At 49.9% G+C, this 15,310-nt stretch overlaps 1 protein-coding gene across 1 annotated transcript in view; it reads left to right on the plus strand.

The window, feature by feature from the left end:
• JAK3 (Janus kinase 3) overlaps positions 1 to 15,310 on the plus strand; it is a 244,356-nt gene that overhangs the window by 195,625 nt on the left and 33,421 nt on the right. Inside the window, exon 18 of the mRNA XM_075850921.1 lies at positions 7,082 to 7,271. Within this exon, the coding sequence (XP_075707036.1) occupies positions 7,082 to 7,271 (190 nt within the window). The remainder of the gene's footprint in view (positions 1 to 7,081; positions 7,272 to 15,310) is intronic.

A 15,310-nucleotide genomic window follows, 5' to 3' on the forward strand; every position in this document is an offset into this window, starting at 1 on the left:
CCTATCGTGAGAACAGCGGCCCAGTGACTACTTTTCGCTGATTCCTGGCCACCCCATACTCCATACAATTTGAGAGGGAGAGGTGGCTATGCTTGAGGATCCTGTGGATATGGCATAAATGCCTAACATTAAAATATACCTTTTAAGGGGTTTTCCCACCATAGTACTTGATGACATATCACTAGGATACCCTTGATCCTTAGAATGAAGAGGCTCCTTCACAGTGTTGCAACAATTCCCTGCACTGCGTGTAGTTGGGAACTGCGCTGTGTAGGAGAAAAGCTGAAGGGACCACTAACCCTTCGTTCGCTAGATCTTCATTCATGCCCTAATTTATTTTTCACAAATTCATACGTGTATAAAATTAAAGACATCTGAGGTACAGTATGAGCCCATAGTATGAGGCCTTCTTCTGTTTATGTGGTCTCTCTTCTGCTGACTGTAGCTACGGCTCTCTCTGGTATTTATATCCACTTGGCCGTTTTTACAAATGACCGGCACTTTGTCTACCTGAGCAATACGTATCTAAAAATGTGGGCTCCCGAAATTTTCATGACTCTCTCTATTATACCCATTTTCTTTGAAGTGGCCTTTGCGCCAAATACACTGCACTAGCTAAAGGGGTTGTCATACTTGTCATGTTTTTCATACTGATTACCTATCCACAGGATAGCACCGGTCCCAGTATAGCGCCCGAGCTGTAGTACTACAGCTCTGCTCCTATTCAAGTGAGTTGCAATTATGCAGCACGGCCGCTATGCAGTGTGCAGAGCCATCTTCTTCCGGCAACGAACACTGCATACAGTGTATAACATCTGGTGCCCGGAGGCAGCTGGAGCAGCTGATCGGTGCAAGGTCCGGGTGTCGATCCCCCACCAATCATACAGGGCCGCCATCAGGAATTTCTGGGCCCCATACAGCCATGATGTCTGGGCCCCCCCCCTCCATTACCGGGGGTGGGCAACGGAAAGTGTGGCGCTCACGTTTGTACGTTATTCGCATTAAATGATTTTGGTGCTGATGTCAATTACAGTGAAGAAAACCATGTGGCCGACAGTGACCGTTTCATGCTCCGGATTTTGATCTATTTAGCTAAAACGTATCCGACTGTATGGCATATAGTGGGATACGTCGCCTGGGGAATGGCCCAGGGGAAACTCCTGAAGTCACTGTCCATGAACAGAGCTGGAGCCTTCTACTAGCGCTTTGCCCAGGGACTATGGCGCTGCTCCTGATGTCCATATACATAAAGTGACGTCCGAAGCTGCACAAAGCCTGAGTACATGGCCGGAGCGTCGGCAACATTCTGCCCAGGGATTCCGGCCCTGGAGAATCCCCTGATGTCACTTTACATATATGGACAGTGATGTCAGGAGCTCCCAGGGACAAAGTCCACGGGTAGAGCACTTGTGATGCTGCCTGGGGACTCCGGAATAACAAAGTTTACTACGCCATTTCATCCTTCAAAAAGAAGGTAAACCGACGTCCACCAGCACGGAGGCTAAAAGGACATAATGGAGCCCTGTGAATTATCGTTTACGTTGTTTATACTGTAAGGTAGGAGATTTCCTGACTACACGATAAACTTAGGGCAACAATACGATGTGAAGGGGCCTTAAAGAGGCTCTGTCACCAGATTTTCAAACCCCTATCTCCTATTGCAGCAGATCGGCGCTGCAATGTAGATAAGAGTAAGGTTTTTATTTTTTTTTCAAAAACAAGCATTTTTGGCCAAGTTATGAGCATTTTTATATTTATGCAAATGAGCCTTTCTTAAAGAGGCTCTGTCACCAGATTTTGCAACCCCTATCTGCTATTGCAGCAGATCGGCGCTGCAATGTAGATTACAGTAACGTTTTTATTTTTAAAAAACGAGCATTTTTGGCCAAGTTATGACCATTTTTGTATTTATGCAAATGAGGCTTTCTAAAGTACAACTGGGCGTGTTTAAAGTAAAAGTACAACTGGGCGTGTATTATGTGCGTACATCGGGGCGTGTTTACTACTTTTACTAGCTGGGCGTTCTGACGAGAAGTATCATCCACTTCTCTTCACAACGCCCAGCTTCTGGCAGTGCACAGACACACAGCGTGTTCTCGAGAGATCACGCTGTGACGTCACTCACTTCCTCCCACAGGAACTTCATTGCGTCGGATAAGCGAGGACACGCTGTGTGTCTGTGCACTGCCAGAAGCTGAGTGGTAACGAAGAGAAGTGGATGATGCTGATTTGTCAGCATCATACACTCCTAGTCACAACGCCCAGCTAGTAAAAGAAGTAAAAACGCCCAGATGTACATACACAATACACGCCCACTTGGACATAACTTTAAACACGCCCAGTTGTACTTAAAGAGGCTCTGTCACCAGATTTTGCAACCCCTATCTGCTATTGCAGCAGATCGGCGCTGCAATGTAGATTACAGTAACGTTTTTATTTTTAAAAAACGAGCATTTTTGGCCAAGTTATGACCATTTTTATATTTATGCAAATGAGGCTTGCAAAAGTACAACTGGGCGTATTTACAGTAAAAGTCCAACTGGGCGTGTCTTGTGTGTGTTACATCTGGACGTGTATTATGTGTGTACATCGGGGCGTTTTTACTTCTTTTACTAGCTGGGCGTTAGGAATGGGAGTGTATGATGCTGACGAATCAGCATCATCCACTTCTCTTCACAACGCCCAGCTTCTGGCAGTGCAGACACACAGCGTGTTCTCGAGAGATCACGCTGTGTCGTCCCTCACTTCCTGCCCCCGGACGAGCGAGGACACATCGGCACCAGAGGCTACAGTTGATTCTGCAGCAGCATCGGCGTTTGCAGGTAAATCGATGTAGCTACTTACCTGCAAACGCTGATGCTGCTGCAGAATCAACTGTAGCCTCTGGTGCCGATGTGTCCTCGCTCGTCCGACACAATGCAGGACCTGGGTCAGGAAGTGAGTGACGTCACAGCGTGATCTCTCGAGAACACGGCTGTGTCTGCACTGCCAGAAGCTGGGCGTTGTGAAGAGAAGTGGATGATGCTGATTCGTCAGCATCATACACTCCCATTCCTAACGCCCAGCTAGTAAAAGAAGTAAAAACGCCCCGATGTACGCACATAATACACGCCCAGATGTAACACACACAAGACACGCCCAGTTGGACTTTTACTGCAAACACGCCCAGTTGTACTTTTGCAAGCCTCATTTGCATAAATATAAAAATGGTCATAACTTGGCCAAAAATGCTCGTTTTTTAAAAATAAAAACTTTACTGTAATCTACATTGCAGCGCCGATCTGCTGAAATAGCAGATAGGGGTTGCAAAATCTGGTGACAGAGCCTCTTTAAGTACAACTGGGCGTGTTTAAAGTTATGTCCAAGTGGGCGTGTATTGTGTATGTACATCTGGGCGTTTTTACTTCTTTTACTAGCTGGGCGTTGTGACTAGGAGTGTATGATGCTGACAAATCAGCATCATCCACTTCTCTTCGTTACCACTCAGCTTCTGGCAGTGCACAGACACACAGCGTGTCCTCGCTTATCCGACGCGATGAAGTTCCTGTGGCAGGAAGTGAGTGACGTCACAGCGTGATCTCGCGAGGACACGCTGTGTGTCTGTGCACTGCCAGAAGCTGGGTGGTAACGAAGAGAAGTGGATGAGCAAACACGAGTTTGCTTAAAAAACTTCTGAAAATCAGGAGCGGTTTTCCCTTGAATATCTCTGTATTTTCAGACTGTTTTTGCTAATTGTGTGAACATACCCTAAGGCCTTATTCATACGACAGTGTCCCGCCGTTTTTCCTGGCCGGTTTGCATTAGTTTTGCATCCGTTCCGGGCCGGGCATATCTGGACACTGACATCAGGGGCAACTCCTGAAGGGGAATCCCCATGTGGCCGGTGATTCCACTTCAGGAAAAGCCCCTGTCGTCTGTGTCCATTTATGGACACTGACTGTTACTGGCTTCGCCTGGTGTGGAATCCCCGATCACAGAGTGTTCGGGGAGTCTGCTTCAGGAGTTTCCCCTGATGTCACTGCCCAGATATGGACAGAGACATCAAGCGCTCTGTCCAGGAGTGGAATCCCCGAACACACAGGGATTCCGCTCCTTCAGGGAGCTAAAGTGGGGCTAGCACATAGCAGAGCAGGGACGAAGCTACAGCAGTAGCAGCCGCAGCAGCTGCTAGCGGCGCCATCGGCCATGGTAGGTGTCGCTGCTAGCAGCCGCTATGGCTGCTATAGCTGTAGCGATGCCTGAAGAAGCGCCAGGGCGGAAAGGAGGCTGATTCGCCGGGACAGGGCGATTTGGGAAGGGAGCCAGCGCAGCGCCCCCTTCCACCTGCTGTACACCCCAGCCCTGCCACACAGTACCCCTGCACATAGCAGAGCAGGGACGTCGCTACAGCAGTACCCCCACAGTCTTACCTCCAGCATAGAGCGCTTCTTCTGAATGAGATACACTCCTCCTCCTCACATGCACTCTGCGCTGTGAGGAGGAGAGAGCGAGCGACGGTAGACACGGCCATCACTCGGGACACATTCCGGTGATGGCCGTGTATTACCCGGCCCCATAGACTTCTATGGGAGCCGGGCGGCCGGGTAAACGGCCGAAAATAGGGCATGTCCCATTTTTTGACAGCTGGTTTTCCCGGCCCGTCAAAAAATTGTTCGTGTGAATAGCCCTTTAGGGGTCTATTGTTCCTACTGCAGCCGGGTGACGGCTGATTTATGAACGGCCGTCACCCGGCCAGGAAACCCTGTCGTGTGAATAAGGGCTAATAGGCATGCAGCTTATTTAACCCCTTCCCTCCTCATCCATTTTTTGGATTTTAACTTTTGTTTTTTCCTCTCCACCTTCCAAAAGCTATAATTTTTTTTACCTGAAGGCTTGTTTTTTGCGGTACAAGTTGTAGTTTTTCATGGCACCATTTATTGTACCGCATAATGTACTGGGAAGCTGAAAAAAAATTATTTGTGGGGTGAAATTCTGCACGTGCATGAGGTTTTGACAAACCCCATTCACATGAGTTGGGGCTTATTCAGACTAACGTGTTAATCGTCCGTGTGAAGGACGTTTTTTTAATGGCCGTCACACGGCTGCATGTATTTCTATGGGGCTATTCACACGGTTGTTGTTCTAACAGATCGTGTGAAGGGCCTGTAAAAAAATAGGACATGTCCTATTTTTGTGCGTTTTCACGGATCCCTCAATAGACTCAAGTCTATGAGGGATGTGTGAAAACGGGTCCCGCACGGCTGCAAATCGGCCACAAAAAACGGCCGTTCTTCACGTCTGATTTCACACACGTTGGTCTGAATATCGCCTTAAGCTTTATTCACACGAACGTGTCCGTTTTGCACGCGCAAAAAACGCTACATTTTGCCCGAGCAAAAGTTCAGTGTGGCGTCAGCATATGGTGCGCGGCTGCGTGATTTTCGCGCAGCCGGCATCATTATGACACTCTGTTTTGATGTTACAACACAGTAAAGAAGGAGGGGCTTTTATGTTTCCCTTCACTTCTTTACCTACTGTAGCGCGAATCACGCGCGTCACCCGGAAGTGCTTCCGTGTGCCGTGCACGATTTGCACGCACTTCAATGGGTGTGTGCTGCGCGAAACACGGGCAAGTATAGGACATGTCGTGAGTTTTACACAGCGGACACACGCGGCGTGAAATTCACTGACAGTCTGAACGGCCCCATTCACTAACATAAGTCCGTGCGACGTAATAAGTATCACGGACGTATAACACGTTCGTGTGAATAAGGCCTTATATTGTAATTTGTAGTGAATTTTCAGTGCGCAATCCGCACCAAAAATAGGAGGCAAGTAAGTGGCTTATTCAGATGTCCATGTTCGGTCTGTGATATAAGGACCGTGTATCGGCCATATTTCCCGGACCGACCACAGTTCAGGGAGCCGGGTTTTTAGCATCACAGTTATCTATGATCATAGTCCCTCCCTTCCCGTGGGAATACTGTCCCCGGTCCCGTACTGAAAGCATCATTACAGTATGGGACAGTATTCCCGCAGAGAGGCAGGGACTCCCAGCAACACTGATAACTATGATGCTAGGAGTCCGGCTCCATGAATTGTGGTCAGCCTGTGAGATACAGCCGATACACGCTCCGTATTTGTCACGGACCGAATGCGGCCGTCTGAATAAGGCATTAGTCTAGTTACACAGTGCGGTGAAATCCCATTTTTTTGCCACAATTTTTGCAAAAACGTGACTTGACCGCACTGTGAGAATATAGCCTAACAGCACTTTCATGTTTTGTATCTTTTTTTTATGCAATTTTCGTAATTGCGGCACAAATCACGCGGTTTTGCCGCGATTTTTATATAATCGCGGCAAAACTGCGCCATTTTTGCCGCGATTACGAAAATCGCGGCAAAAAACGCTAGGAAAACTAAAAAATACCAAAAAACTTTTTAACCAACTTTATACAATCTACAAATGGGGTCAGGGGGATGGGAAGCAGGATGGATAGGGGAACATACTCACCAGCCTGCAGGTCCGGTCGGCAGTGTAGAGGAGCTGGGGGGCGGGATCTCCACACGCAGCTTCAGCACATGCTGCATCTTCCCCGTCCAGTGAAGCTACAACAGGTATGCAGGGGCTGCCGCGAGTGTCGCTAGGGGAGTGTCGCTAGGGGGGTGTCGCTAGGGGGGTGCCGCGGGCGTTGCGAGGGGGGGGCCGTGAGCGTTGCGAGGGGGGCCCGTGAGCGTTGCGAGGGGGGGGGGCAACAGTCCGAGGGGGGGGGGGCGACGGCAGCCCGGCGGGCCCCTTTTCTTCATATATGTGGCCGGGCCCCTGACGGGAGTACCAGTAATACCCCCCTGATGGCGGCCCTGCAATCATATACTGATGACCTATCCTGTGGATAGGTCATCGGTATGAAAAACAGTCTAGTGGGCAGACAACCCATTTAAACCTTTATTTATATATTGTTTTTTCAGATTTTTTTTTTAAATAAAACCTGAACATCTTCCACCTATTGCCACATAAGGGATATCAGTAATATAAATGGCAAACATCATCTATTACAAGCTCCAACATCTGTTTTAAAATTTTTCTGTTTTTCTTTTTCAGGGGAATTTTGGCAGTGTGGAGCTATGCAGATACGATCCTTTAGGTGACAATACAGGAGAGCTAGTTGCAGTGAAAAAACTTCAGCATAGCACAGCTGAACATGTTCGAGATTTCCACAGGGAGAGTCTCATTCTTCGTGCCCTCCATAGTGACTACATTGTAAAGTACAAAGGAATATGCTATAGTGCAGGTGATTTTCTTATAGTATCTACCTCGGAAGTCATCTATGGTGATGTAAAAATTGCATAGGTATTTGAAGCACTCAAGTTTTTTACAAAATCACAGTAAGGCCGGATTCACAGGAGCGTGTTCGGTCCGTGATACACACTGCAGGGAGCCAGACTCATTGCATCATAGTTATCTAAGACACTAGGTGTGACTGCCTTGCTGCGGGAAAACTGTCCCGTACTGTAATCATGTTTTCAGTAGAGGCAGTGACACCTAGCATCGTAGATAAATATGATGCTGGGAGCACGGCTCCCTGCATTGTGTTTAGTCTGGGAAATGCGGCCGACATACGGATCGTATATCACGGACTGTGTACATATGACCGTATGTGATGTAGGCTGATGTGGTTAAAACATGTACAGTACCCTAAAATAAAATATACACAACACTAAATTGACCTTTTATAGTGGGTTGACTTTGGGGTTGACCACAGCTTTATTTTTTTCTTATAAAATATTAAATAGTCAAAATATGAATATTTATTTTACGTTGACCTGAATTTTTGAACATAACTCTCATGATGCGGGGTGCGGACCCACTGGACCGTACCGCGTAGCGGGATGGCAGCTGACCAAACAAGTATAGTACAGAGTCTATAGTCCAGAAAGGGTACCTGTGGCAACTCGGACAGCAGCAAGGCAGGCTAGGCTGGGACCAGGCGGCAGGTAGATGTCAAGAGTGGAGAAGCGGAACAGGTGTGGAATGCAGCACAACACGACAACAGCTCAGCACGGTAATAGATCTGGATAGCACGGGAAACAGGATACAGGAACAGGGAACACTTTGAAACCGGAAGACACTAGGAGACCGGTAGATAGTGGTTCAGAATGCACTAGACCAAAGAAGGTGCACAAATAGGGTCCCAACCCAATCGTATTTGAAGAAGTATTCGGCACACAAAATGTAAGTTTTGAATTCTTTAGATTTATTATATTCGATGCCAGTGGCTTGGTGCGTGCAACGTTTCGGTCAGAAGACCTTCGTCAGGCACTGTTGGTGTACAGAATGTTACACGTAAGTATATTAGCATCAAATAAATGCATAAACAATAAGTGTAACAAATATCATAACATAAGAAAGGAAAAATTAAGCAAAGTATAGAAACATAAAAATTAAATTAAATTAAAATAAAAGAAAGAACAGAGTTTTCGTCAAAACACATACAAAGTTACTGCATTGTAGCGATTTTCATGACATACATATCATTGGTAGAAAAGTACACATCAATATGAGTATGTGTATGTGGATGGGTGACATCCTAACCCTGGGTACAATATCCACATTTAAGGCATAGGTATAGTGTAAGGTAGAATATCTCATAGAGATCATACACTTGTGTATGATCTCTATGAGATATTCTTCCTTACACTATACCTTGCTTAATTTCTCCTTTCTTATGTTATGACCGAAACGTTGCACGCACCAAGCCACTGGCATCGAATATAATAAATCTAAAGAATTCAAAACTTACATTTTGTGTGCCGAATACTTCTTCAGACACTAGGAGACCATTAGCACGACAAACTTTGGGCAACGAACAATGCTCAGGCAAAGAACTAGAGGGCAGAGCCCCTTTTATAGTCCAGTAACATTCTGGGCTTGATTGCAGACTTCCTGCAATTATGCGCGCACTGGCCCTTTAAGACCGTGCACGCGCGGGCGCGCGCACCCTCCGGGAGGCAGTCTCGATAACAGGAAGTGTGTGCCGGCGCCTCACTAGGGGTCGATGCAGCAGAGAACACACAGGTCCATGGCCACGGCCGTCGAGGGGTAAGTCAGAACGACGGGCTGTGGCCATAGATATTACAGTATCCCCCCTCTTACGCCCCCTCTTCTTGGGACCAGAGCGGGAGAGAAACTTCCTCACAAGGACAGGGGTATTGATGTTCTCCTCTGGCTCCCAAGACCTCTCTTCTGGACAGAACCCCCTCCAATCCACCAAATAAAATGTCCTTCCTCCCACCTTCTTGGTGGCCAGAATCTCCCTTACTTCGAAAGTCCCGGACGAGCCACCAGGGGCCGCTGCGGAACTAGGAGTCCTGGAGTAGCGGTTCAGGACCACGGGCTTCAGCACGGAGACATGGAAGGAGTTAGGAATCTTGAGGGTAGGAGACAGCCACAGCATGTAAGACACCGGGTTAATCTGTAGCAGGATTTCGAAGGGTCCGAGGAACCTAGGGGCAAATTTGGAGGACGGCACCCTCAGCCGGATATTCTTTGAAGACAACCAGACCTTCGTACCTGGAAGAAACTGAGGAGGAGCTGTATTCTTGTATCTGCCTGTTAGGTAAGACTAAACGTGGACACCACAACACTACTCAGTTCTTTTCAAAATCACAATTTCAAACAGGCCAAATAACAACAATACAGTATTCAAATCAAGTCTCTCAGTAGCTGAGGCACTCGCCCTCATGGGAGTCCCACCCGCTCTTGGGTGGCTGCGCCTGGCGCTCACTGACCCGGCCCGGGGGGTCTCAAGAAGGAAATGGGCCGTCTCCGTGGATCACTGTGGTGCTACCACTCACACTGCGGAATCCCCAAAGGTGGAAGCTATGCCCCTCGCCCTTTGGCTATGGCGTGAGTCCGGCAGATATATTACCACGTGCGCCTCCGCGGGTCAGAGCGAGAGCTACTCACTACCACGCGGCATACCACCCTTACCTCTGCATTCTGCTCCTCTGTTGATGAAGATGACGTCTTTTCCCTTGTGTCTCCTGACACCGCTGAGCTGTAGTGAATGTCCAGCTAGTCCTCCTCTAGGAACGTTGAGCCAAGGATCCTTCTCCTACAAATGGCGGCAGCCTGGTCACTTTCTTGTCCCCACTCAGCTCTGCATCTCCTCTCCCCCCAAGTCTCCTCCCCTCTCCTTCCTCCTTCTTCTTCCTGGGGTGCCGCCAATTCCCCCTTCCCTCTCTCTCCGTCCGTTCTTTGGTTCCTCCTTTTTATCTGTCCTAATGGCCTGTCTGTTTTCTCACTCCTGCTGTGTTCCACTGCCCCCCAGTGGTCATTGCTAACTTTACGGTTTCTACACATTGTTTCTAAGACATATGTCTAACCTTTGCTGCAAGCGGCCTGACGTCACACAAACGGGGGAAAACACGAGGCCCAGAAGGGGCTGAGAGCACAAATGGACACCTAAGGCTCGTGGAGATGGTGGGGACCGGAACCCTTATAACCTCCGCGGGAGGCGAGGGGGCTGCGACCCCTATCATGTCATGAGGGTGCAGGAGGCTGGTACCCCCATTACACATCTCCCTTGAGGAAATAGTGCAGTCCCCGGCACTACAGTCAAAATCCCTGTAACGGGACGGTAAGGTCCCTCTGTTCTCCTGACGGGGGTAACGTACCGTCCCTTCTTCTTAGTCCCCTTCAACTGTTGGTGAGGATGGGACATCTGCGACCGGGACCACTACCCACCATTCGCCACTAGGTTCAGCGGGGGTAGTGTCAGGTGCCGTAGCCGGTGTCAGTTCCCTCATCTGCTCAGCTGGAAATGAACAGGGTCTCAGCAAGTTTCGGTGTAGTTTCCGTACCCTGCCGTTTCCGTCTTCTCGCTGTACTTCGTACACTGAGAGTTGTGGACTCGCTCTTCGGATAACGACATAGGGCACTCGCTCCCAACGTGGTTCCAACTTACTGGCTCGTTGCGCTTGTTTGTTGCGGACCAATACCCTGTCCCCAGGGTGGAATGGTTCTATGGGCCGGCTGGGTCCGGCCGTTATCGAGGGTTGTTCATGTCTCCTTGCTGCTTGTACTCGATCTCGAGCTCGCTGAATCCTGCGCTGGTGATCCACTATCCATTGAGACGGGGTTCGCACACTATTTTGTTCAGGTTGCTCCATGAGTAAGGCTATTGGTAGGCATCCCATTCGGCCAAACATGAGCTGATAAGGAGTGTATCCAGTAGTACTGTGTACGGTATTATTATATGCCCATACTACGTCCTCCACATAATTAGGCCACCGCTCTTGGTGATCGTCGCCCAAAGTTCTCAGCATCCCCAACAGAGTCCGGTTAAAGCGTTTACACGCCCCGTTGCCCTGAGGGTGATAGGGCGTCGTTCGCGACTTCCGTATGCTGTGTAGCACACACAGCTCTTGAATCAGCTGTGATTCGAAGTTTGGACCCTGGTCAGTTAACAGTCTCTGTGGACAACCATAGGGCCGTATAACGTGAGTCCATATTAGTTTGGCTGTGGTGGGTGCTGTCTGGTCCCTGGTGGGGATGACGATCGCATATTTGGAGAAATGATCTACACACACCAATGCGTATTTGTGTCCAGAGGTCACTTCATGGACGGTAAGGAAATCTATTGTTAACAGTTCAAAGGGTTCCCCCGTGTGTATGGCCTGCGGCACGGTAGTCTGCACTGGTCCTTTGTGGATAGCACAGTTTGCGCATGTCTGGCATATCCGCTCCACCGTCTCACTCAGTTGTGGGCTGTAGAAATAACCTTGGACCAGGGTCTCCGTTTTTACAGCGCAGAAGTGTCCTCCGACCTCATGTAGTGTCCGGCAGACTGACTCTACTTCTTTGATCGGCAACACCAATTGCCACACGACTCGTTGCTCTTTCGCCATCCAGAGTCGGCGGTAAATGACTCCACCTCGAAGGATCAGCCGCTCCTGTTGTCTTGCAATTTGGCATCCCCTTCGTGTCAGCTGAGCACGTTCGGACCCTGTCGGCCGCCGTCTGGCCAGAAGCCACCCATGTAAATGTTGTAGGTCCTTATCAGACCTCTGTTTCTCCTGCCACTCTAGACGACTGTACAGTTCACCCACTTCGGGCCCTCCATTCCTGGCCTCCAGTAGCGTGACCCTGCTTTCCACCCGCAATGGCGGGATCTCCACCTCTTCCACTTCTTCATCCTGATCCCCGACAGGGTTCGTTGTCGGGTTCCGGGACAAGGCATCCGCATTGCCGTTGTTGCGCCCAGGCTTATAGCGAATTATATAATCGAACCGGGCGAGGCGTGCCACCCAGGGCTGCTCTAGTGCACCCAGTTTGTGTAGATAAGCAAGCGGGTTATTGTCAGTATATATCTCTATCCGGCTTCCCGTCAAGTACTCCGCAAATCTTTCCGTAACGGCCCAGACTACAGCTAGGAGTTCAAGGCGAAAGGAACTGTAATTCAGGGGGTTCCGCTCGGCGGGCCTCAGACTCCGGCTACCGTACGCGATCACCCTTTCCACTCCATCTCTCTTCTGTGACAGCACCACTCCCAAACTGTGCAGGCTAGCATCAGAATAGAGTTGGAACGGCTGTGAATAGTCGGCGAATGCCAAGATGGGCGCAGTCGTTAATCGCTCCTTTAACTGTTGGAAGGCCTGTTCCTGAGTCTGGCCCCATCGGTTGGCCACCGATGTACTCTGTTTCCCCCGCCGTTCTGCCGGCTGCCCCCGTAACAGTTCATGGAGTGGACCGGCAATCTTGGCAAAATCTTGGATATATCGCCGGTAGTATCCTACCAGCCCCAGGAAGGCTCTCACTTCGGTAGACGTGCTGGGTGGTGGCCAGTCCATGACGGCTTGAATCTTGCTAGGATCAGGTGCCACCCCCTCTGGGCTGACTACATGTCCCGAGTAGTTGATCTTCTGTCTCGCAATCCGACATTTAGTCGGTTTTAGTTTCAGGCCGAACCTCGTCAACCGGCTCAGTACGGCCTCCAGGTGACCCAGGTGCTCTGGAAAGGTGCTGGAGTACACTACGATGTCATCTAGGTAAATCATGATGGACTCGAAGTTCATGTCTCCTAGGCAGTGTTCCATCAACCGTTGAAATGTACTTGGGGCGTTATTCAACCCGAATGGCATCCGGTTACACTCAAATAGCCCCATTGGTGTGATGAATGCCGTCTTCTCTTTGTTTTCCTCTCGAACGGGAACTTTCCAGTACCCACTGGCTAGATCGAGGGTAGTGAAATACTGAGCCTGACGGAGTGCTGTGAGTGACTCTTCCACTCTCGGGAGGGGATAAGCGTCCCTATGTGTGCATGCGTTCAGCCGGCGATAATCGATACAGAATCGTAGGGTGCCATCCTTCTTCCGCACTAGCACAATTGGCGCAGCCCACGGGCTTGTACTTTCCCGGATCACTTGGCCCTCCAACATCTTCTGGATTAGGTCTTTGACCTCCTGGTACAATGCAGGTGGTATGCTTCTCTATCTTTCCTGCACTGGGACTGCACCCCTAGTGTGAATGGCGTGTTCTATAGCATCGGTACAGCCATAGTCTTCCTCGTGAGAAGCAAAAGCAGTCAAGTAGCGTTGTAGGAGCGCCCATAGTGCTTGTTCAGACTCCGGGTCGGGGGCCACCCCCTGCAATTTTAGTTGTTGCCCCTCCGGCCTCCTCTGTCTCCTCGGGCTCTGGCTCCTTGGACGGCCCGTGGGGTTCCGACTCAGTTACATCTTGAGGTCGTATAACATGTACTGCCGCTAGAGCTGTGGCGGGAGTAATGACGGTCACCACATCATCCAGATTCATCAGCGGAACGGTGGCGCAGCCCCGCGCTATTCGGCACACGGTCCTTCCCACCATCCAGTTGGCGGCTGGAGAGGCGTCGCTAAGTGGTTCTACTATCACAGTAGCATTCCTCAACCGTAGATGTGTCTTCACCTCCAACGGTAGTGTTAACTCTTGTCTAGGGGGCAGTTGAAGGGGTTTTCCTCGGGGTGACCTAATGGTACCCACTTGTCCTTCCTCTTGGGCTAGTCTTTCTTTTTGTCGGTTCCACAATCGTTGGAGTGCGACCGAGTACTGTTGGACGGATTCATCTTCCCGTTGACTACGGGTATAGAACTTTTTCCGTAAATCGGTAACTGAGGTTGTGTCTCCGTATAGGGTTTCGAGCCTGGCAATGATGTCCTCTAGGGTCGCTCTTTGACTGACTGGGAGGACTACTACTGCTGCACGAGCATCTCCTTCTAGCAGGCTCAACGCGAGATCCGCTTGGTGTGGGGGAGGTACTTGGTAGAGTCGGGCCGCTGCTCTTAGCCTCTCGGCCCAATCCATTAGCGTCACACTCTTTCCGTCATATTTGGCCACATTTAACATGGCTGCCCCCATAGGGAACAGAATTGGGGGTGGGGCTGGGGCACTGATGGCAGACTCCGCTGAAGTTCCTGGTTGGCTCATCCTGTTCGTGACGCCACGTGTTAGGTAAGACTAAACGTGGACACCACAACACTACTCAGTTCTTTTCAAATCAACGGTTTACTGAAAATCACAATTTCAAACAGGCCAAATAACAACAATACAGTATTCAAATCAAGTCTCTCAGTAGCTGAGGCACTCGCCCTCGTGGGAGTCCCACCCGCTCTTGGGTGGCTGCGCCTGGCACTCACTGACCCGGCCCGGCGGGTCTCAAGAAGGAAATGGGCCGTCTCCGCGGATCACTGTGGTGCTACCACTCACACTGCGGAATCCCCAAAGGTGGAAGCTATACCCCTCGCCCTTTGGCTACGGCGTGAGTCTGGCGGATATATTACCACGTGCGCCTCCGCGGGTCAGATCGAGAGCTACTCACTACCACGCGGCATACCACCCTTACCTCTGCTTTCTGCTCCTCTGTTGATGAAGATGACGTCTTTTCCCTTGTGTCTCCTGACACCGCTGAGCTGTAGTGAATGTCCAATGAGCCAAGGATCCTTTTCCTACAAATGGCGGCAGCCTGGTCACTTTCTTGTCCCCACTCAGCTCTGCATCTCCTCTCCCCCCCAAGTCTCCTCCCCTCTCCTTCCTCATTCTTCTTCCTGGGGTGCTGCCAATTCCCCCTTCCCTCTCTCTCCGTCCGTTATTTGGTTCCTCCTTTTTTCTGTCCTAATGGCCTGTCTGTTTTCTCACTCCTGCTGTGTTCCACTGCCCCCCAGTGGTCATTGTTAACTTTACGGTTTCTACACATTGTTTCTAAGACATATGTCTAACCTTTGCTGCAAGCGGCCTGACGTCACACAAACGGGGGAAAACACGAGGCCCAGAAGGGGCTGAGAGCACAAATGGACA

Source organism: Rhinoderma darwinii, chromosome 1 (genome assembly GCF_050947455.1).
Source record: "Rhinoderma darwinii isolate aRhiDar2 chromosome 1, aRhiDar2.hap1, whole genome shotgun sequence".
NCBI classification, from domain to species: Eukaryota; Metazoa; Chordata; class Amphibia; order Anura; family Rhinodermatidae; genus Rhinoderma; species Rhinoderma darwinii.